The following is a 24,321-nucleotide window of genomic DNA, read 5'->3' on the forward strand; positions in this document are numbered from 1 at the left end:
GCCTATGTACACAAACACAAAATAACTATACAAGAGTAATTTACTGGTTTGAGGAAAGGCTTTAAGGCCTAAAATAGCACATACTGTATACGTTTTTGAAACAAAATATGATTGTAGCAGACTTTCCCTATACAACATGCAGAATAACTACGGTATGCACACACACACACACACACACACACACACACACACACACACACACACACACACACACACACACACACACACACACACACACACACACACACACACACACACACACACACACACACACACTGCATGGGTGACTCTAAACAACTCTCCTTAACACTGACAAAAGTTATCTGGAGGTTTATATTGTGCTACTCTAGTCAGACACATAATACAAAAGCTGTGGTGTAGTTTTTGTAAATCATACCTGTGCTCAATGGAATTGGGCAGAAGGATTGTGTTAAGAGGCTGAATTGCTAGGTATAATAAACCTTATTTAAGTAGATGACCTCATTAACTCCTCTGAAACTCCAGAAGATTCTTCAAAAGAATGCTCAATAGTCACACAATTGCACAGTTGAAGTAAAGCCATGGCTGGGTTAGAGACTTCTGTAGAGCAAAGGTTGTAAGCACTGTTCAAAATCCACCCAGTATTTCATGTAGGAGCAAAAGTACATTGTGGAATAGTCATCCCTGTCTTAAAAAATTAAAACAAATGGAAGGAAGACAAGAATGCTGACAGTATTTTTACCATTGACTATCCACACCACCTCAAATTCAAAATGCCAGACTTCTGGGACTTGTCTGCTTATAGAACCATCCACAGCCCATTGCATTAGCAAAAGTAGGCTCTACTAAATATTACTAGAATATTTAGCATATGCCTATTTTTAGGCTACATGTACAATTGATTCTGCTGGGCCCATAAAAGTGATTTCACATCTGAAATGTTGTTCTTTCCATACTGTTTAACATAATGCTAACACGAAATTGCTTTAACAAACTATCAACAGACAAACCAATAATGTTTTTCAAAAGGGGTGCCCAATCATTCAATTATTGTATACCACTGTATATGCACACACACATATTTAGGAAAAACCACATAGCCTTCACCATCCCCATACTTTCACGGTATTTTCTTCAGCACATGTGTATCCTGCAGCAATCACTGGCCTAATGCGCATGTTATTTTGTGTGATGTTGGCTCTTTTGGATTTGTTCACTGTGCTGTATGTGTATGCACGTAAGGCTGTTTGGCATGGAACATTTAATTCATCCATCTAGGTCAACACTACCTCTTGACCAGGTCCCTCAAAAGGTTTTCACCAACTCAACCAGTATATATGCTTTACCCACAGAAAAATATATTTGGTGCCATGGGTTTACCATATGAAGGTGACATAAACCTCCAGATAACTTTTGTCACTGTTAAGGTCAATGGAGAGTTGTTTAGAGTCACCCGTGTGTGTGTGTGTGTGTGTGTGTGTGTGTGTGTGTGTGTGTGTGTGTGTGTGTGTGTGTGTGTGTGCGTGCGTGCGTGCGTGCGTGCGTGTGTGTACTGTAGTTATTCTGCATGTTGTATAGTGAAAGTCTGCTACAATCATATTTTGTTCCAAAAACGTATGTGCTATTTTAGGCCTTAAAGGGGTATGCCACTATTTTGGGGCTTAATACAGTTAAAATCGTTGGCTGGGGTTTATAAAGGTGGAAAAGTTTCTTATTTTTCATGTTAAGCGTTGTCTTGCTTTAAGACAAGTTAAAAGAGGGAATGTCGCTAAGCTAGTGAAAGTCAATGTATCCATGTAGCATGCTACAATGCTACACGGATACATTGACTTTCACTAGCTTAGCGACATATTCCCTCTTTTAACTTGTCTTAAAGCAAGACAACGCTTAACATGAAAAATAAGACACTTTACCACCTTTATAAACCCCAGCCAACGATTTTAACTGTATTAAGCCCCAAAATAGTGGCATACCCCTTTAAAGCCTTTCCTCAGAACAGTTCTCAATTTCTCTTGTATAGTTATTTTGTGTTTGTGTACACAGGCATACTGTATATAGTTCTGCTACACTGAATGTATGTGTGTGCTACACGCTGTATGTAATAAATACATATCCTATATGTATAGGCCTATATATCGGGTCATGTATCCAGGTCAAAACTCCCTCTTGACCAGGTTCCTCATAGAAGGGGTTCCCAAACTTTACCATGACAAGGCTCCCCATATACCGCTAGATTCCAGCCAAGGCCCCCCATATACTGCCAGATTCCAGCCAAGGCTCCCCTAACATGGGCCGTGCGGCACCCGTGCCACAATATTTTTTCTGTGCACCAGGTTTCACAACTCGATGAAATTGGTGCATTCCTAAACCCATTCAAGTACTACAGACAGCATAGTACATAAACATTGTAAAGAAGAAAATGATTCCACTAGGATAGTTCAGCTTATTTTTGGTTTATTTTGGCTTGCTTAGTTAGTTATTCAATTTACTAAGCTATTCATCTTATTTTGCCATATTTTTCCTGCCAGCCTGCCGTGGCCCTCCTGGCATCCCCTCGCAGCCCCCCAGGGGTCCCAGGCCCCACCTTTAGAACCACTGTCTCAGCGGGTTTTCACCATCTCAACACTCAAATATACATATTTTACCCACATAAAAGTTATTTTGAGCCAGAGTTCATCTTATGAAAGTGATTTGGTGCATATGCAAATTAGCGCATAATTGATAATGTATGCCCTCATTTGCATATCTAAACATCAAAATACAAAAAACATCCAATACATTTTTTTCTTCTCTCATCATCAGTAATCAACTGAGAAAGTTTCATGGTGATACCTATTATTTAAATTTTTTTTGCCTATTCACCTGTAGTAGTCTTACCTTAACAATATATTTATGCTAATTATGCAAATTGCTCAAAGTGCAACTTTGGGCAACCAAGCTAAATTCTATCCATTAGGCCCATAGATGATATTTCTGCAATAAAACTTTAGGGTACTCAACATTTCTGGGTTCATGAAATCACGACTAGACTAAACATGAAAACTTATAGTAATTTAATTGTACATTTTAATGCAAAATGTCTGCACATCTGGATTATTTTCAGAATTATACAGTCATTTCTGTTTGACCTAAAGCTGTGAAGTATACACGTGTGCAAACATTTTTCATTTGGCACGTTAAAATGTCAGTAAATAAGACTTGTCTGCTTGCTTGCCTATGCCCTCGCTAATCACATGATCCTGCCTGATTTCTCCTACCAAAAAAGGAAGCAGGCGAGCAGAGTTTAGTAAGAGTACAACCAAAAACCTGTTTCGCCTCATCGGAATGCGAGTGTTTTCACAAGCGCTGCCAGATGAACCATGGGCGAACAATGACTCTCAAACACGGGGCTTTGGTTCAAGGGCCCCGCAATACAGTATCTCTTGTGCCGGCCGCCAGCGACACACAAAAGCCCTCGCACATTCCTCAGCAAAAACTTGTCGTTGCTCAGGCGAGTAAGATCAGTGGGCTTGGGACATAAAACAAAAAACAAACAAGCCTCTCAGATTAAGAGCCCTGTCTCTCTCTCCCCCTCTTTGCTTGCCCCTCTCTCTCTCTTTCTCAAAGACAGTATTTTAGTCCTCTCCCTCTCGCTCTCATTTCCAAACAAGCTCACTCTGTGACACTCAAACAATACTTTCAGTCTTTCACATTTTAAGGCCTATGTCTAACCTTAAGGCTGGCAGACAAGAGAAGAAAGAAGAAATGGAACAGAGGAAAGCATGGTCTACTACAGTCTCTGTCCAATGTTAACAGTAAAAGAAAATACAAGGCAGGAAAATATCAAAACAGAGAAAGAAACAGAAGAGATGAAAGCATGTGCTTGTGCTGTTGTTTTTCTAATTACATTCATGATGTTGAGACACAAATTCCTGTACACTCAGTTGCCATGGCAATAAAGTTATTGAATCTTCAAATGCATTGACTCCTGAGAGGAAAACAAGGGAAACTTGCTTTAAAGGTGCACTGTGTAATATTTGTATCAGTTTATTTCCAGAATTCATGCTGTCCATTCACAAATGTTGCCTCTCTCACAAATAATGCCCAACATCATCAAATTCTAAGTATTCATTATGAGGGCTTCCGCACACCGGCTCCGACAAAGTGCTGAGCACTGCTCAGCTAAAATTCGATTCCATTGTTTTCAATAGAACCACGCACACTGGCACCGATGTCCGCGGACATTCGCCGATGTCGGATAGCAATTAGGCCAGCCGCACATTGGCTCCGAGAGCACTGCGGCACACTTTCGCTTCCGACATAATTCGGACCCCCAAACCCAATTTCACACGAACATTGCATTGATAGTCAATGGGCGGCGCCGACAAAATAGAACTTGTCTCTAATTGCTATCCGACATCAGCGAATGTCCGCGGACATCGGCGCCAGTGTGCGGGGTTCTATTGAAAATAATGAAATCGAACTTTTGCGGAGCAGTGCGCAGCAATTTGTCGGAGCCTATGTGCGGAAGCCCTTAGAGACAAGTTCTATTTTGTCGGCTCCGCCCTTTTGAATTTCCATAAATAGACATTTTTTGCTGCAAAACTTACTGTACTTTGGTCATACTAGTATGTTTATTACTTCATACATATTCATGAAAAGTTGACATTTGGCAATAAGCAGCACAGTTTCAACAAGCAGCGATATTGCAATACCTACTCTGGCCACCATCCTACACAGTGCACCTTTAAATCGTATGTACAAAGGAAGGAGAGGAAAGAATAAATTAAAAACAGAGAAAAGCATGGCCCCACCCCTTTCCCCAATGTGAAGGGTAAGTCCAAGGGTATGCTTGCTGCAGGATATGCGTTATAATGCGTTTGTCAATTTTGCGCATACAAGTGAAGTGACACAGCAAGCATACCCCGGGCCTAAAGCAGAAAAGAGAGGAGGAGAGTGTGGCGGACCTGCTTGCTGGCGTTGCGGTAGAGGTGCTGCACCATCATGCAGATCTCCTTGGGAGTGTCCCTGGGCGGCTCGACCACAGGACTACTGGACAACTCTTCCCCTGCTGACAACGATGTCTGACACACAATGAAAAACAACATACATGATGTCAAAGTCATCTTAATTGTCAATTCATTAACATACTAGACACATACAAAGGAATAGAAAAGTCGCGTGTCAGTGTCCCATGAGTAGACAAGACAGAAAAAACATTGAGGAGCAAGACTGGATTGAACAAACTGTAGGGCAAACAGGCACAACTTGTAACAAAAGTGATTTTAAGACATGAATATGAATTGGGCTAATCAAACTTCATGCCATCTGAGGAATCGGAGAACAGGATTATTTAAAAAGATAAGAGATTGAAAAAAAACATTTTTTTTTCTTTTGAAGCTTGATAATGGCATAATTACCAGAGCCACCTCTCGGAAAACTGCAAATCTGTGGCGATGAAGCCACTTAACCAAAAAGCGCCCTAATAATGCTTGATTTATACTCATAGACTGTATGAACGGCTGTGATACATTTTTATTTTGTTTCCACATGTTTGCAACAATGCTGAGGGTTATTCATTATAGCAACATCTACTCCAATAGGCAAAGCTGTCGACTTGTATGTCATCATTAATTAGACATTATCATATATACCATTTTCCCTCTCGCTCAATTAAATTCGCAGACAAATAGGATGGGCGTTGCTTCCGCTCTATGTCTGGCACACAGTGGCGTTCACAAGGTAGCTAATCAGGGACGGATTATTGTCCCATGGGCCCCTGGGCCAGACAAAAAGAAAGCAGCCACCCCAACTCCATGGGTGTTGCTGGTTGACAAAATGATTCAGGGTTTCAGGCCAGATGTGAGAGTCAATGTTGTTGGGGTTTTGGGGGATGTCCCCCAAGAAAATGTGAACATTCAGTTGTGAAAAGTGCAATTTTAACGCAATATGACAAATGGAAATATATAGGCTTGGGCTTTAGGGCTCCCTTGACTCTTGGGCCCCTGACCAGGGCCCAGTAGGCCCGTGTAATAATCTGTGCCTGTAGCTTCTCATGCGAAAATGAGGCATACTAATCAGATTCTAATCCTCTTTCCTCTGTGTGGATTGAAACCTATGAGCCAACCTGAAGTAAATGATCATCTTCCCTTTGTGTATTAGATAGAATTGCTTAAAGAGCAAAACGGTATCCAAAAAGATAATTTTCCCTCCACGTGTAGCCTATGAGGCATCCATAGCATATTCCCTCAGTGTGTCAGATAAGTATATGAGGCACTTCAGTCAAGCCACCTTCTTTACTCTGTGTGCTTCAACTAGAAAAGGCTCGAAAACTGGGAGCCTACTTTGCTGTGTCACTCTGTATGCCCCTGGGACTGGCCTCCCGGTTGTTTTGCAATGCTAATGACCCGATGGACGCTTCCCCTGCAGGGGAACACACAAAGCTCCTGGCAGAGGGCCGGGCCGGGCCGCGCTGCTCTGTCCTAAAGCAACCCCTTCCCTTCCCTTCCCTACGGGCCCCTTTGCTCCTAGTTGGATCCCCTCCCCTCCCTCGCAGCACACAGCAACCCTCCGGCAGTGTTGCCAGATTGGGCTGTTTCCCGCCCAATTGGGCTGCTTAGGATGGCCGTGTGCGGGTAAAAATGGCATTTAGCAGAAAAACCCGCCCAATTTTTGCCATAGAAATCAATAGAATTGGGCAGGATTTTGTGCGTCTTGGCGGGTTTTGAGAAAGGCTGGAAATCATCAGCCTCATCTGGCAAGCCTGCCCCCCGGTACCAGATGTGTTCATCGCCCCGCCTCCCACGTCTTGCACTTGTGCTGCTCTCAGCGCCTAGCAACCCCATGCTGCTGCGCTGCTCACACTGCCTCAGCTCTGCGCCTAGCAACCCCTGCTGATGCTGCCTGCCTGCCTGCTTGCTTGCTTCCCCCCTTCTCTTGCCTTCCCAGCTGAACGGTGTTGTGTTCTCTCTCCTCTCTCTTACGTCTCCTCTCTCTTCCTCTGCGGCGCCTGACAATCAAATCAGGATGCAAACAAACACCTGATGTAACAAAACAAGCCCCCCTGTCCCCAGAGCTCGCCTCCTTTTCCTTTTATGCTATTTTGGCTCAGAAACCAGGGTTGACTTTTTACAAGAAAATGGCCCACTTTCAAGTTCCTCCTAAATGTTGTACCTCCCAGTAATTTTGGCAATAGAAGTGCCGAAAAGGTCACAACAGAGTAAACAGGTTTTTTCGTTCAGGTGTGTTTGTAAGTAAAAACACTTGGCAGAACAACCTTTTGAGTTTTGTATGGGGAGCATGAGTCACTGTGGTGTGTGTGTGTGTGTGTGTGTGTGTGTGTTTGTTTGGGTGTGTAGGTGTGTGTGCGTATAAAAGTAACCAACTAAAACACGCTGGCCATGGGCGTGTAAAGCAGGCCTTGAGGTATGGATTTCCTGAACTGTTAGAATTTTGATACAGGAAGTTGCGATGCAATACGATTCTCAATCAGACCCGATTCACCAAAATGTCAATGTTTATTGCTCAACATCAAAGCACGTTTCACTCATTTATAAAATGGTTTAACTGCAGGATGACCCTCCATACATCTATCCAGCGACTTCGTCTACCCATTGTTTACACATGACAAAGCGCTTGACATCTAGCTCTGCCTGCACTTAATGGTTTCTGGGTGGAGGAGAGGCACAGCCAGAGACATTCCAACGGTACAGTCCTTGTTGGCTTTCGGTTTTGAGCCCATGTCAATCTCGGGCTCAGAAAGTAAAAGCCGCCCCTGCCACAACTTTGATTCAACAAGCTCTGAATCAATTGATCCTAATAAGCACTCGAGAGGGGCAGACCAGCACTCAGAGCGAAGTCACCTCTGTCAGGTGGAAACTGTGGCAGGGTTTTTACATTCCAAACAGGGTTTCCGGCACCCCTGCATGAGCTGAAGCTTTAATGAGGTGTACGTTAAAGCCAGCACACCCAAAATGTCTGACCTGGGAGCAGGGCAACCAAACAATAAGATATAAAAAAAAAAAACAGAAAAAAGTCAGCTTCAACCAGGATTTTTCTTTGGCAACTTTTTTTTTACGTGGTAGCAGTTTTTTTTAATATAAGCACAAATCCCAAGTCCAACCCACCTCGCCAACCATCCAACTCACCAGTTTCTGAATGGTGTCGATGGGCATGGCCTGTATGGGCTCGCGCAGGTGGCAGAGGGTGCGTATGGAGGTGCCGAAGCAGCTGGGCAGGTAGTTGCCCATGACGGAGATGAAGTAGTCCTTGCCCCGCTCCAGGTGCAGCACCAGGATGTCCTCCAGCTGCTGCCGGCCGCAGTTCAGCTCCGGCGCCGTGAAGCGGTTCACAAACACCTCCAGCTCCACCTCCACACTCGCCCCTGTTCGGGAGGGTGGGTAGGAGGAGAGGGAGATTGGCACGGGAGAGAAAGAGAATAAAATAAGACTAAATTAATAACAATAACGACAGCAACAACAACAAAAGTTTAACTCTTGGCCTTTGTGCTGCAGTATTTATGAAATGTCACTATTTAGTCTGCCTCCGTGGAACAAACACCACCAGGTACACCTCTACACTCTTAATACATAAATAACATGACAATGCCATGAATGTGAATGGGGCGATTAATAGCCAATGCCCCTCTGCATTTGCCTGGTTACCACCAGACCCAATCACAAGTCGGATCGAAACGATTGTGTAGAACTAAAGGCAGTATGGGAGTTCCCAGGCTACCTCTGCATCAGGACATTTTCCTAAACAAGGCACCTGACCATCCACTGCTTGGGACGACTGTCTATCCCAGAGCCGCATTTCACTGCAATGAGTGGGGGGGAATAACTGGAGAAGCCAGGTGTACAACCAAGTGAAGCACAAGAAACCTTGCCAACGCTCTTTCTCCCCCCAACACCTCGTTGGTGTTTCGTGATGAAATTGAAGAGCATGGCTCATGTTACCGGGCGGGACACAATCTCACACATCACCTCATCTTCCCCCTTAATCCTCCAATCTCATCAAGTCATTAAATACTCACTAAGGCATTAAATAATGCAGCACAGACAAGGGCACACACAAGCATGGCATACAAACAGCTTGTAATCAGGGACAATCACAGCTTTAGCCGGGCCCAGGCCAAAGTCACCTAAAAGGGCCCCAAAGCCAATAAATACATCGATATGTGAACTGATAGAAAAGAAGGCAAACACACTGCTAGTATACGCTAACAGCTAAGAGTCGTAGTTGATGCTTGGACTGTCGGATGAAAACATGAGGAGGGCACACACAGACTTGGTGCTGCTGCATATTACACTAGCACAGAGGTTCCCAAACTGACCCCTAGGGGGACCCCAGAGGTACTGCAGGAGAGCGTTAACATTTACCATAATTCCCCAAAATGGTTGACAAGTATTCACTTGTATGGTTAATACATTTATCCCCTTTTCCTGTGAATTTAAAATTAAGATGTAACAATAACAATGTTCTTTTTTTCACATGTTTGATGTTTGAATATAGGATGATGGGTGGGGAGGTCCAGAACATATTCTTAGGTCCACTGGGTCGTAGCAGAAAAACTTTGGGAACCCCTGAACTAGCAGAGGTGATGCATGGGCAGGGCAGGCAGAGGGAGGGATGGAGGGAGGGGAATAAAGGGAAAAGGGGCTAGAGCAGTGATTCTCAACTGGTGGGTCGGGACCCAAAAGTGGGTCGCGGAGGGTTCCTGGTTGGGTCGCGGAGCTGTGATGCAATGCACTAAAAATGACTATGATGTTGAAGACAGAGTGAAACATGGTTAATAGGCCTTTTCCTCTCCACTACTTCATGAGACACATTGTATATCAGCATACAATGCAAATAATAATGCATATTATGAAATGCATGATAATATTTTGTATTATTATTGGAAGAATCTGACGGTGCGACACGCAGTTTGGGTCACAACGTATTGACCACGGCAAATTGTGGGTCACAAGACTATTTCAATTGAGAACCACTGGGCTAGAGGGCGCACCACACCGCACCGCAACACACTCCAGTCCGGTCGTCTTTACCCTGTGCCAGGAAGCCCTTGTGGGGGTTGGCGGTCAGCCAGGCCTTGCAGTAGGCCGGCTCGTCCAGCTTCTGGATGAACTCGAACTGGCACGGCACCTGGCCGTCGTTGTGGATGGTCAGCTTTTCGACGCGGTGCTGCATGAACTTCACATCTTTGAAGTGAAACTGCAACAAATAAGAGGTGGCGGGTGGCGGATGGAGAGAGAGAGAGAGAGAGAGAGAGAGAGAGAGAGAGAGAGAGAGAGAGAGAGAGAGAGAGAGCAAAAATAAGGCAAGACTCATGCATCATTGACAGGTACAGACTGCTACCCATTGCTGGTATTAAATGAACAATTTCAATACCAAACAAAAACAGGAAATAATATGGATAGAATACAAAAAATAACATAATCCAAAAACTCTGTTTTTAGTTTTAGTGGGAAAAGTAGCATTTGTGTATGTTTCAGTGTGTTTGTGTGTGTGCACGAGTGCGAGTGTGCTTACCTCTGTTTGCGACAAGGACACAGAGGGAATGCACTCATTCTCCCATCTGTCTATGTTCCTCACAATGTCCTCGAATACGCGTTTCTGCTTCTCCTCGTCCACCACCTTGACCTGCATAGCAGTGACCAGGATTACTTCAGGTGAGACAGACTGTTTTTGCGGCATACGTCAAAACCAATGCTCTGAAGTGTATTTCTCAAGTGTCGTTGCAATGAAATTTGACATAGGCAACCTACTAAGTTGTTAACTGATAAGCAACAACGCTTTCAAGAAACGAGGTCCAGAGCAGCAGAGGGCAGCTACTCGTATCGTTTTCGATCAAACTCATTAGCATAGCCTAACCGTAAAAGCAGCTAATGGAAAAAGCAGTAGTTTGCCAAACAACCATTTCTGTCCAACATTATATATTATGGTTTTACATCGTAAATGTGGTATATTTCTTCTCAAACATTTTAATGTGCTGCATTTTAATGCCCATGTGTCCTCTATTTATTATGTCGGACTTATTAAGTGTTGTACAGTTTCCTACTTGAATGTTATGACTCCTGCTAAAGATATGGGAGACGTTTCATCCATATGAGGAGGAATAAAAGGAGTGTGATCCATATTTCTTTAGTTGACATTTCTTTCCACACTCAGACTTCAGAAGGGGGTGTTGGCAGGCTTATGATTAGGTCAAGGGGGCGTTGGGAGGATTGTGATGTGGCCAAGGGGGCAATTTGTTGAAAAAAAGTTTGAGAACACCTGCTCTAGATGAGAGGGTGCAGTGGAGAACGGTATACCACAATATCATGTCCCACTCCTAGGTATATCGATTGTGATGTAGTTCCTTTTGCCATGTCACCCAGCCCTACTGTACGTTTTGTGCTGTACAGCCCAAGTCCATATATCATAATTTCCCTAGGCCAGGTCAGCAGCCTCCATTTCAGTGTGCTCACCCCACCTGAGAGCATGTTGCTGGGGGAGACTACACCTTATTAATATTACAAAGTATGTTCTCCTTTTACATAAATAGCCATGACGTTTTCTTTGCCATTTCATTTAGCTCTACTATATTCATTTTTGTTGTACAGCCTGGTTGCCATATACTGCATTTCCATTTGTCTAGACCAGGTCAGTCTCAGGATACAAAGTGCAGGGTTCCCACTCTAATTCAGATATAAAATTCCATGATTTTCCATGACTTTCCAGACCCCAAAAACAGAATTTCCATGACCAGTTCCGTAAAAAAAATGTTGTTTAAAAGTGTGAAAACTGAACATTATCTTCACCGACATCGAGCCATCGCCAGACTTCAGTCGCCTCATTGCATTATAGAATGATGCACATTACAGCGTGAAACCAAACAGTCTCTGGTGAGGCGTTGTAGTATAATTAACCAGTAAGATATACCAAACAAAAAAGTTTATGCTTTTACACAACTCCTAAGAAAATTCCATGATATTCCATGACCGTGCATGCAAAATGGCAAAATTCCATGATTTTCCATGACTGGAAAAACTTTTATGAAATTCCATGATATTCCTGAAATTCCATGACCCGTGGGAACCCTGAAAGTGTGAGTGTGCTGCTCACCCCGATGTCCAGCAGGGAGCTGACGGGCTTGTGGTCGCTGGTCTTGAGGGCCATGTGGCTGGCGTAGTGCAGCTGCCGGATGTTCTGCCCCCGCCACAGGATGCGGTCGCACCAGGCCGGCACACGGCACTTCTCACTGAGGACACACACACACACACATGAAGGCAAGGCACGGGAACGCATGAATGCACACACACACACACACACACACACACACACACACACACACACACACACACACACACACACACACACACACACACACACACACACACGGGCACATCAACAAACACAAACATATGTATAGAGCACGCAAACAGCACACACACACACGCACGCACGCGCATGCACACAGAAACACGAGACGAACGCCCTTTGTGCACATTTAAGTAAACAGATGCTACGCAGGCTACACAGATGAACAGTGTGCACCTGTACATAGTACATAGTCAAAACAAAATCAGACAGAAGGCTTTGCAGCACACGTCTGAACACTGAAACCGGACACTTGTTTGTCTGTCGTTTGTCTGTCTTTGTGTGCTTGTCTGTGTTCATACTCACTTGAACAATCGCAAAGAACCTCATTTAAGCCGTACAGTACTGTAGAATCACTACCATACTTAAAAGCCAGAGGGCACTTACAGTAAAAGGAGATTTATTCCAACAGGGTGGTCAAGTAGCAAACCATGTGATGGTAACCTGGAGGTAGTGGTCAATAAGCTGCCAATAGAACTAAATATAGATCAATATGGATAATATATGGCAATATAGATAAATATGTTTCTGTAGGTTAACTTAATCAAGTAACACCTAACGTATTTGTAAAGAACCCAGTAGCCATGGTTCTGTTATTGTTTTGAATTGTTGTCATCCATAATTACATGAGAATTCTATTGTTATGATTGTTACTAATGTTATGTTTTCAACATTCTGAATACGTGGAGAAGAGCAGTCAAGTGCACCAATTCCTTACGGTGGTCACAGTTTGTGCATATGAAGAAACAAATAAACTACTATGAACTTGGACCAGCAGTTGTGGAAGACCATTATTACGGGGACATTACACTATTTATGCCAGATGATGCGGAGTGCAACATTGACCCTAGGGCAGGGAGCTGCATGACACAATGTTCAGGCTGAAATTTGAGATTTTAAAAAAAAGTAAAAATGCTGAGTTGTTAGAGCTGAATGAACACATTCTGATCTAAGATGAGGGTCATAGCTTTTAAATGCCATTTATTTCACGATTTTAGGTGCTTTATATATTTTTTTTCTTTTCCCAAGAATGGCTTCAGCGTTTAATAGGCATTTTTTGCAGGCGCTTTAAGCCCATCTGGTGCATCTCTAGTCTCTAGGGCTGTACGATACACTCAGCTCACAATTCCGTTTGTATCACGATTCATAACCTACGGTTCGATACACACCACGATTTCACATTAGCCAAAATTATAAGCTTAATGAATAAAAACTACGATAGTTTATAGGTAGAATAGGTTACAAGAGGCAACTAATAATTTTTAAACGTTTCTATATAATAATGATGATGCTGGGAAGCACTATCACTTCATATCCTGTGGTTGTTTTCTGGGCTAATGTGTATCAAAACGTTAAAAGGGCGTATCACGATACAGTATCGTGACTCTGTGTATCACGATTTCTCGGTTCGATACAATATCGTTACAGCCAGGGGTGGAAAAGTAACTTATTACTTTTACTCAATATTGTACTTTATGAATACTTTGTACTTTTTAAGTAAATGTTTAAATTAATACTTTTACTTGTACTTGAGTACATTTTGACCCAAGTACTTTACTCAATTACACTGGAACCTGGCCAGAGTACTGAGTAAAAAAAAATGACTGAGAGACTAAATGCCATGCACAATAATGCCACAATCCGCCAGAAATGAAAGATTGTGCAGGATGGCACACAGCATTTCCACTATTTTACTATCTTGTATCAATGTATTGGAAGATGGCTGGTGCCAAGCAAGAGATAGAGGTTATGGAGGACGATATTCAAGAAAAATAAACATTAGACATAGACATTCTCAAGAGGAAAGCTAATTAAAAGTAGCTAAGTACTTTTTACTCAAATTACATTTTAAGTGAAGTACTTTTTACTTTTACTTGAGTAGATTTTTAGATAGGTACTTTTACTTGTACTTGAGTAGAATTCAGGCAAAGTAAAGATACTTTTACTTGAGTACACATTTTCTGTACTCTTTCCACCTCTGGTTACAGCCCTACTGGTCTCAGTGTCCTCTGGCAGCCTACCTGGAGTCCCACTGGCTGGAGCCGGTGTCATATTTATACGTGGGCTGGAAATCAATGTCTCCCTCCGTGAAGCCCACAAACACCGCCTCCTGATCCACCTGCCTCTTCAGCTGCCGGAGGACACACACACACACGCACACGCACACGCACACGCACACACACACACACACACACACACACACACACACCAATATTCAGCACTCGCAGCTCATTTTCACGGTGAACAATCACCACTAAACGCTTCGAATTCAATCAGCAATCAATTGAATCAGAGTTGGGAGGAGTGGCCTTACCTGGTCATATCCTTGCAGCGTTTCAAAGTCCTTCTTGGATATTAAGTCCTTCACCTGCTCCACCTCGAGGTTGCTGATCCTGTAGTTCAGATCTCCCAGCCAAAGAACAATACTGGGAGAAGGAAAGAAGGAGGTCCACATTAGCCCATTGTGTCCTGGAGCGACATATACGCTGCATTCAAGTTCTTGAGATTTGAGCTGTTTTATTAAAAATGTGGGTATGTTAGAGCTGAATGAACACTATACTAGTGCAAAATGAAGGTTCTAGATTTGAAATGTAACTTATTTCATGTTTGTATGTGCTTCGGAGGCTGAGATATTTAGGATTTGATAGGCAGAGGGCACCCTTACCAAAAAAGGGCTTAGGACAAAATGGGTTAACCTGCACTGAACATCCACCGGGACTTTAATGCACATTTTCAAGTTAATTAATCAGTGCTTAAATGAGTCATTAGAAGGGCGATTGAAGACTCTCTCCCATCCCAAGTCTCAGACTTTACATTACATTACACATACAGAATATTTGAATGTTGTGGATTTTCAAGCAGGCACAAGGGGGAGACAAAAACAAAACAAACAAAACAAACAAAACAAAACGTTGACAAATATTCAAATGTGCTTGGGAAGTATTTTATTAAACTTGCCACTCAAATTTTTTTGTGAGGTATGTCCTGTCTGAACTAAACTATTTTGTGGTGTGGTGGTTAGGGCAGTGGAACAACGGAAGTGGTCGTTGCGGTGTGTGTGGTGTGGATTGCAGTGTGTTGCTTTAAAAGAGGTTCACACATAAAATGGACTTCTTGCCTTAGAGAACAGTTGCAAAGTGGAGAGATGGTTGCAGGCTTGGGATGGAAACTCACACAGTCCACCAGCTTTAATGTATTTAAGTTAGCCGGGTGCAATGTTCCCTCTAAGCTGCGCGACTGCGCAATCGCGCACTGCTCTCACGTTCTCCGCGCAGAGCAAATCCATGCAGCACAGGTAAAACAAGGCGGCAAATTTGTGTGGAGACGCAGTTGATTGTTGGCCGAAATTTCCACTCATTGTAGCTTCATAACATCCAATCGAAATAAAACATATCTTACAGCAGTTTAAGCGATCACACTAGACGCGGATTTCTGCTTACAATCAGCATTGCGCCTCCAGCTGCTTTTTTAATAGCGATCAGACAGAGCCCTTTGAATGCCGTCAGTAGAATCTTTGAAACATTCAGTGACCAGACACCGTTGTAACAGCTCACTCGCAGCCCAATCTACGGCGTTCGGTTGTGTTAAGAAGCCTAAATCTATCTCTGTATAATGGATAGAAGACAAGTTCTTGCTCATGAATCTCCTAGAGCTCGATCGTGAATCTGATATGAATGTTGATAACGGTGTCGAGCATTTGGACCGATTTTAATGGATGCCTGTCATAGCTTTGCGAGTGGCAACATCTCTCACGCTATTGGAATCATTGGAAGTGCGTGCTGTTTTCTGCCAAAGAGTTGCTCCAACTCCAATTGATTTAAATGAGTCAAAATTGTGTTGATGAAAGTGCTTGTCCAGGCAGTGGAAATGTCTTGAAAACATATGAACTAATTAATATGCCTGAAACGAACTACTAGCCTACTGATAAGAAGGTCCATAAAACCCAGTGACAGTGCATACTTTTACTTCATGTTGGCCTAATTTAAGCACAATATTTTAGTCTTTTAAATCTGTTACATAGGCCTAGCCTATTAAATTATTCATCCTTTTAAACAGAAATTCAACATTCTGGGCAATTGGGCTGCTGTAAAGATACTTTCTTTCCAACATCTTACAAATGTAGCCTACGCAGTTCGACCTAACCTGGTTCTCACGCAGATGGATATTCATCCTAGGTGTAACGAAGATGCACGAAGCACTAAGGGACGGCGCGAGAGCCAGGCTAGGTTTGACCGGCTCACTGGGGTCATCGGCTCTGCTCAGTGATACAGTGCATTTGCTCAGGCACAAAAAAATTAGAGGGAACATTGGCCGGGTGTCAATCTCATATTCATAAAGCAATGACCCTGCCACAAATTTGATCAAACCCTCTATGAATCAGCGGTCTGTAAGGAGTTAAGAGATAGACCAGAAAATTGATGAGGTCACCTGCGTTGCGAGGGAAACTGTGTCAAGGTTTTTTTTTTTCCTCTGAACCGAATTTTTGATACCTCTGAAATTTGTTGGAACATTGACAAAAATAAATTTACCATGAAGTGGCTATTGAATGAGTGTCTGCACTGAGGACCGTTCTTCACCTGTGCTTGAGTTTTGTTTACCTCTGAATATTTCTAGTGTATTTTTTGACACAAATACATCATGTCCTGTGCAGTGGCTGTTAAGTGTGTGTGTGTGTGTGTGTGTGTGTGTGTGTGTATGTGTGTGTGTGTGTGTGTGTGTGTGTGTGTGTGTGTGTGTGTGTGTGTGTGTGTGTGTGTGTGTGTGTGTGTGTGTGTGTGTGTGTGTGTGTGTGTGTGTGTGTGTGTGTGTGTGTGTGTGTGTGTGTGTGTTTCTTCACCTGTGCTTGAGTATGGTGAGCGGGGGCAGGTCCGGGTCCTGCTGGTGGAACTGCATGCGTGAGCAGATCTCTCGGTAGTCCTGGTTACGCCGCTCGTACTCCTCAATGTGCGCCGCCAGGTGGGAGTTCACCACGCAGATGTCCGAGTTGTGGAAGCGGAAACGGATGGCCACACCCCCTTTGTTGCCCTGGACAACAGTGCATGGAACGTTACAGCATGTTGTTAAAATGGCTGAAATGAACACCAAGCCCAATTACAGTACAGGGAAACAGAAATGAGAGGAGGAAACTCTGCATTTACTCAAACTTAAGCATTGATTCAGTACTGGGTTTAGCTCCTCTGAAGACTTGTTATGACTGAAACGCTTATGCCTTTAACCCTCATCTTCATGGTAACAGCAGGGACACATGGAAGCGAAGCAAAATTCAGTGTTCCACTTTGACATGTGAAATGTCAACAGGTCGGAGCAAACCAAATTGATCAGAACATTTGTGCTGTTTATTTCTTGTCTACTCGCCTTATTTGCATTAGATTAATCTCATCTCCACTTTTTCAATTCCCTCCTCTTTGATTCAATCCAGTTTTCTTGCCTCATAGAAAGGAATGGTGGATTTCGCCTTCGTACATTCGCTTGCATGGGTCCCCACTGTAATAGTGTCACACACACTCCTCCTCATCTCCCATTGGCCACTCACCATCCTTCCCATAATGCCAGTGCCCACGGTCTCAGCCTCCACCTCCTGGATGTGCTCGGCGTGCTCCGTCTTGACGAAGCACAACAGCATGATGCCCACCAGACGCACGTGCTTCACCTGCACACAGGAGGGGACACAGGTGACACGTCATACATAGGAGACGAGTTGTTTACTCGCAATGGAAAATCTCATTCAGCCAGCTGAGCTCCAAGTGGTCAACTCATTAACGTCACCTGGCGCGCTAGCACTGAATTCTTCTTCCATTTCGTTTCCCCTCAACGCCAGGCTTTCAATCGAAACTCAGAGCCGTGACTGCATACTAGTTCGTATTTACCTGTCAAACACAGACAGGCTTGTCCTAACACCAGCTTACTCCAGTTTCCAGCCTGAACTGAACATTACCCAACTGAATGCACTTTCACCTACATGAATAGAAACCTTACTGTGTGTGTGTGTGTGTGTGACAGAGAGAGAAAGAGAGAGAGAGAGAGAGAGAGAGAGAGAGAGAGAGAGAGAGAGAGAGAGAGAGAGAGAGAGAGAGAGAGAGAGAGAGAGAGAGAGAGAGAGAGAGAGAGAAAGAAAGTCCAGTATTATTGGAGATGCTGATATACGTATTTCTGACACCACAAATTGATCCGACTCGTGTGTGAGAGAGAGAGAGAGTGAGTGAGTGAGAGACGGAGAAAGACATGTGCATGTGTGTGGTGTTGTTTTATTCTTACAAAGGCGTACTTGGCATCCGAGTGGAGTCCCTCAATGACAGCGTTGATCCACTCCGATTCCTTTGGCGTGTCGTTGAAGATAAAGGCCTCCTTGCTCAGGTCCAGCTCCTGGAAACTATGCAACCAGTACCATGTCAAGTCAGTTCATCTCTATTGCACATTTACACACCACAGCAATTGGTCTTACGACTTGTAAGCTTCTCCTATTTTTAACCATCTGTAAAAGACTATTCAATAATTTTTAACACTACAACCAAATTACTGATTGGAGTATAGGAGAGAGCAGTAAGCAAAAAGATCAACAAGATCATATTGTAACAGTAATACACCATCCATCCCTCCTGTTGTTCATACGCATACTCTCCACAACAAATGCAGCACTTTGAGCTGATACATTAAGTGACTGATAATGCATTACTGATGAACTGAATTCATCATCTCCATGCATGCAGACGAGGGGGTGTTAACTCACCCGACAAAGTAAACATCTGGGGGGTCAGGTGTTGAGGACAGCCATGGTCCTAACCTCTCCTTGGGGGTCTGACCATTCACATTATAAGTTCCCAAAAAGAAGCTGTGGGCAGATCACGAGTTAATATCTCATTTATATGTTTTTTTCAAAGTATCATTTTTCATCACTGCACTTCACTCCTTCCACCTTTTTTTTAGTACATCTGGGCATTGCGAAGCCAAGCGCATCTGTACAACCTTGTCCAGACCTTCAAACATATTGCCAGTGTGTCGTTCTGCGTATATGCATTTCTTATGCTTCGCCAGCAGAGGGCAGAAGAAGACATAAAATGGGGATGTTATTCTGCAGATAGTCAGCACGCAAACACTGCACAGCAGGCAGGCACATTATGCAAACCAAAACGATGACAAAGATAAGAGGAAAAGAAGGAAAACCAACATGGGGCACTTTGCCTGTTCAAGTTCAGTAAGCCAATCAGGTTTGTATGTCGGATATGTTTGTATGAGAGAGAGAGATAGAGAGAGAGAGAGAGAGAGAGAGAGAGAGAGAGAGAGAGAGAGAGAGAGAGAGAGAGAGAGAGAGAGAGAGAGAGAGAGAGAGAGAGAGAGAGAGGCAGAAGTTTAACTTGCTGACAGACGTTCAGTCATGCTGGGTGTCATCTCTACGTCTAACCACAGGCATCCTGGCTCGCGTCCTACTTTGCTCTCATGTGCACTCCCTTCTCAACCACACACGCTTGGTGGAGAGAAAAAGCCTGCCATTTTGCCCAAACCTATTACACTCCGTTTACCACAATAGCATCCAATTAAAATATTCAAAATACTTTAAAAACCAACAACGATAACGATAGCATTCAATTAAAATACTTATCATACCAACAACAAACGCATGTCTAAAAAATAGTTTCACATCAAAATCAGTTTGATTGCTCTTGAGACAGCCAGCCATTGTGTTTGCAGGTGTGGTGCCAAGGGATGGAAATTAGGGAACTGCCACATGCTGGTGCATGATTTAAGTGGCTGGCACAGCGCTGTGGAGCTAGTAGTAATTTTGAACTGTATAGAGCTAAGACACACACATTGACACACACACACACACACACACACACACACACACACACACACACACACACACACACACAGACACACACACACACACACACACACACACACACACACACACACACACACACACACACACACACACACACACCAAACAGGAAGAGAAACAAAAGAAAAACACAAGGGAAAGGAAGGGGGACCAAAGAAAAGCTAAGAAAAAACGATAAGCCTCGTGCTCACGCCAATGCTTTTGTAAGGAAGCATACTACTTGTACAGACTTCTTCCTCTGTTTGCAAGTGAACATTATACAGTTGACAGTGGATGCTGATGTTTGAATAAGTTTGCATTTCTGACATCAAGTGAACAACCTTGCCTGGTTTACATGAATAGTAGGACTAGGACTGATCCATTCCTGACTTGACTGGGGCCTGGTCTTACATTAGTACATTATAAAGTGTGGTGGCAAGGGATGGAAATAGGGGACTAACCAAGAGTTTTTAAAATACTTATCGTTATCTGCGTTAACGTGCTGTGTTGATGTGAGATTATTATTGGGTGATGAAGAAAATGCTGCCGTTAATATATTCTCAAAGTTGGATTGGGAGCTGGGTGTGAAAGTTATGATGCCCTGGGCACGTCCCCACCGCATCCAACAGACACATACACATTCAGACGCATTCTGAGGCAACTACCCTTTCCTCCAGTCGCTTCTCCACATCTCGCTTTAGCACTAAACATGAACAGTGTGTCTGCATGCTGTGAACATTAATCTCCATAATGCTAGGTGTTATGCGACAGCTTTTTTTAATATAAGGATTGATAAACATTTCACAACCACCAAACACCTCACGCATTGCCATGGAACACAAACAGTGTAGTTCCCAGAGTACCTGTTTATTTGAAATCTTGCTTGCCACAGTTGCAAAGCATACCGTATGCCAAATTCATTTTGAAGAACTTAACATATTCAACAGAAAAAATATTGCGATGATCCATTCATGTTTTGGTTTTTTTTTCAATTATCAAAGTAACCGAAAAGAAAATAAAGGTCCGCAACACTGCCAAACGCTCCCAAACATCCAATGGCACGACGTTTCCGACTAACCGCCGTTACACTCTGATGAAGGACGGTTAGTCCGAAACGTCCTGCCATTGGATGTTTGGGAGCGTTTGGCAGTGTTGCGGACTTTTATTTTCTTTTCGGTTGTCTTGCGTTTGGTCCGGCACCTGTGCCACCGATGTGCGCGCATTCTCTGACTTTCTGAATTATCAAAGTAAAACAGCTTTCTCAAGCAGACAGCAATTTGGAAACAGGAAAGGAGGCCCTGGTCTGCTGTAGCCTGGGATGACCAGCCCATAAACTCGTCTTCATTCTTATTCATGGTCTAGAGGCTCTTTGACCTGACGCAATAAGATGAGCGGGAGGACCGCACTCAGTTCTAGTTTGAGACGACTTCATTCTTCAAAGTAACGTCCCTGTGCACAACCACTGTCCAGGTGCTGGTGATGTGCAGTAAGAGTAATCCAAGTAAATGAAGGATGAATCACCGCACACTGGTCTCTTTGCTGGCAGTTTATTTGGTGAACAACGCGTTTCGCTATTGCTTCATCAGGTTCACTCGTCTTGTCTTGTCTTCGTTCTTATTCATGGTCTGGAGGCTCTTTGACGTGACGCAATTAGAAGAGTGGGAGGACCGCACTCAGTTCTGGTTTGAGACGACTGGACAGCTCTCATCCAATCGTTCCCTTACTACCCAGCCGCCTCGACCGGTAGCCTCCCCAGGGAACAACCTTCAGATCATGAATACGAATGAAGAGAAGCATTATGGGCGGATTCAGCAGTGCTGGGTCTAATGCCTCCCCTGGCTTGGAAAAATGCTCCCAAAGATGTTCTTTTAGTCATTACTGACGTAACACGCACACTCTGAATAAGCCATTTTAATGTAGATTAATTTCATGATTCTAGTGAGATAACTGGCATCTAGATTTTTTTTAAAAATCGATCCAAGCCCACCTCTAAAACAATTCAAATGGCTGGCAGATTTTGGAAACGAAATAATGACATACTACAAAAGTTTCCAGCGATTTCTGTTTTACCATGCACTTCCACCCGTCACTATCAATGTCAGCAACGGTTAACACTTAGTCTGCCGTGCTGCGTTCACCTGAAGTTGTGCAGGTTGGTGTAGGAGGCCTCGCTCTTCTGGAGCTCGCAGCGGATGAGGTTGTCACGGAGACCGAACTGGGGCATGGACAGCATCTGTGCCTTGTTGGAGCTGTAGGTCTGGATGGTCGGAGGTGGCAGCTCGTTCCGGTCCTCGGGAAACATCACCCTGGCCACCCTGCAAGCCCACACACACAGAGACAGCAGGGAAATCAGATACTGAAGTACAGGATCGATCGGCTCGCTCTGCCTCATCCGGAACTGCAGCTTATTTCTATGCAGCACCACAGAGACAATGTCTACTATGATTTACTTTCTTTTGCATTTTCCATGTTGTATATTGCTTTATGTCTAGGTCGTGCTCTTGTCTTCGCCATGTTATGACCTCTGTGATCGACTGGCTCACTCACTGTGCCGCCGATATCTATACGGCACCAAAGATTTTATTACTTCTAACACAATATACTGTCTCTGACAGCACCACAGCCAAAGCAGCTTATTTGTTAAGCTTAAACTGAAAACTTTTTTTATTGCTGCTTATATGTTACACATGGTTTTCTAATGTCTGGGGTAATACTCTTTTTCATCATGTTATTGTCTCTGTGTGTCACTGTAACCATTGGGCAACTACACTCTTTGCTGTGTAAGATCAATGAAGTACATTCACATCTGTTTATCTATCTAGGGTAGGTCTGTCTACATTGCTCTTTCAGACATGGGTAACTTTTTTGCTTGCTCGACACATGCACATACTGTACACACTCATACCCACACTTACATGTCTGTGCTTGCCAACCCCTGCAGCTAGAGCTTAGTTGAGAATCTAATTTTACAGTCACTCACAGAGTTCAAAGTTATTATTTATGTGTGAAAGAGAACAGAAAGAGAAGAAACTGAGAAAGCAGAGAAAAGACAGCATTCACAGGAGTGTTTGTGTGTTTCTGTTTCTAAGTGTGTGTGTGTGTATATGTATGTGTATGTGTGTGCGTGTGTGTGTGCGTGTGCGTGTTTTGAGAACCCTCAGCGCAATCAGTAGTAGACCAACAAGATGGGTGGGGTACTGCTTAGACACAGTACAGGCCAGGAGTACTGATTGGAAACTAGGGCTGGGCGGTTTTGAAAAAAATGTGTATCACGGTTTTCTTGATGAAAATTGCCATCACGGTTTTTGGAAAAGGAAAAGCGGCGATTTCCCCCCAAATCTTTCGGACAAAAAAACCTGAAATTTTATTTAAATATGAGATAAAATTATGAATTTAAATTAATCTCCATTTCTATTATCACTTTTTCATTTCAATAATATTTTCTATAATTTATAGTTTATATTTCCCTACCCAACACTTTAAGTTCCCTTTCAAGGAAAAAGGGTTAATAAATTATTATAAGCAGCTATTTTTGGCTTTTTTCCCCCCAAGACAGCCCAAAACGGTTATTTCTCGTTCTACACCTGGCAACACTAATTGCTTAGTTCTTGTTCTACACCTGGCAACACTGATCACTAGGTCCGGCATGTTGCGCTTGCGAACTGTTGTAGCCTATTAGAATAGCCTTTTATTTAACTTTGTGAGATCAAATGTAGGCTAAGTTAATTGAAATGTTCATCATGATTCATCCATGCCATATGGGTTCTTCATTATGCTTCACTCTCACCTGCTTCTTTAGCGCGATTAACCAATATTGCTTCAATCAACATCTTAAATTGTGTTGACATTCCCTAGTCAGTCCCTCCAGGATTTTGCACTGGGATTTTGTGATTTTTGCGGTCAAAATGTCTGATTTTGTGGCGGCATTTTCTCATTTTTTGCAAAGATTTTGCGCCCCTTTCTGGGATTTAGGCTACAGAATTAAAATTGGCCAAAACAATATCAAAATAGGCCAACATATTTTACACCCCCACCAATGACATGTCATAATACCATAACCAAAAATACAAAGAAAGAACTAAATGGCAAAAATAACAAACAATATCGATCGCAAACTGCATGAGGGTTTGATTGACAGTTGAATATGACAGAAAAGATGCGCTCTCCCAGCGGAAGCGCTTTCG

General features: G+C 43.3%; 1 protein-coding gene across 4 annotated transcripts in view; it reads right to left on the bottom strand.

Annotated features, from left to right (window-relative positions):
* Positions 1 to 24,321, bottom strand: part of inpp5b (inositol polyphosphate-5-phosphatase B) — a 54,595-nt gene that overhangs the window by 6,258 nt on the left and 24,016 nt on the right. For all 4 annotated transcript variants that reach the window (XM_063199088.1, XM_063199089.1, XM_063199090.1 and 1 more), the window contains 12 exons: positions 22,276 to 22,452; positions 19,049 to 19,150; positions 18,577 to 18,691; positions 17,855 to 17,971; positions 17,159 to 17,346; positions 14,636 to 14,747; positions 14,343 to 14,452; positions 12,067 to 12,202; positions 10,492 to 10,602; positions 10,008 to 10,173; positions 8,106 to 8,341; positions 4,926 to 5,042 (listed from right to left, as the gene is read on the bottom strand). In XM_063199088.1, coding sequence (XP_063055158.1) covers positions 4,926 to 5,042; positions 8,106 to 8,341; positions 10,008 to 10,173; positions 10,492 to 10,602; positions 12,067 to 12,202; positions 14,343 to 14,452; positions 14,636 to 14,747; positions 17,159 to 17,346; positions 17,855 to 17,971; positions 18,577 to 18,691; positions 19,049 to 19,150; positions 22,276 to 22,452 — 1,687 coding nt within the window. The remainder of the gene's footprint in view (positions 1 to 4,925; positions 5,043 to 8,105; positions 8,342 to 10,007; positions 10,174 to 10,491; positions 10,603 to 12,066; positions 12,203 to 14,342; positions 14,453 to 14,635; positions 14,748 to 17,158; positions 17,347 to 17,854; positions 17,972 to 18,576; positions 18,692 to 19,048; positions 19,151 to 22,275; positions 22,453 to 24,321) is intronic.

Source organism: Engraulis encrasicolus, chromosome 5 (genome assembly GCF_034702125.1).
Source record: "Engraulis encrasicolus isolate BLACKSEA-1 chromosome 5, IST_EnEncr_1.0, whole genome shotgun sequence".
Lineage (NCBI taxonomy): Eukaryota > Metazoa > Chordata > Actinopteri > Clupeiformes > Engraulidae > Engraulis > Engraulis encrasicolus.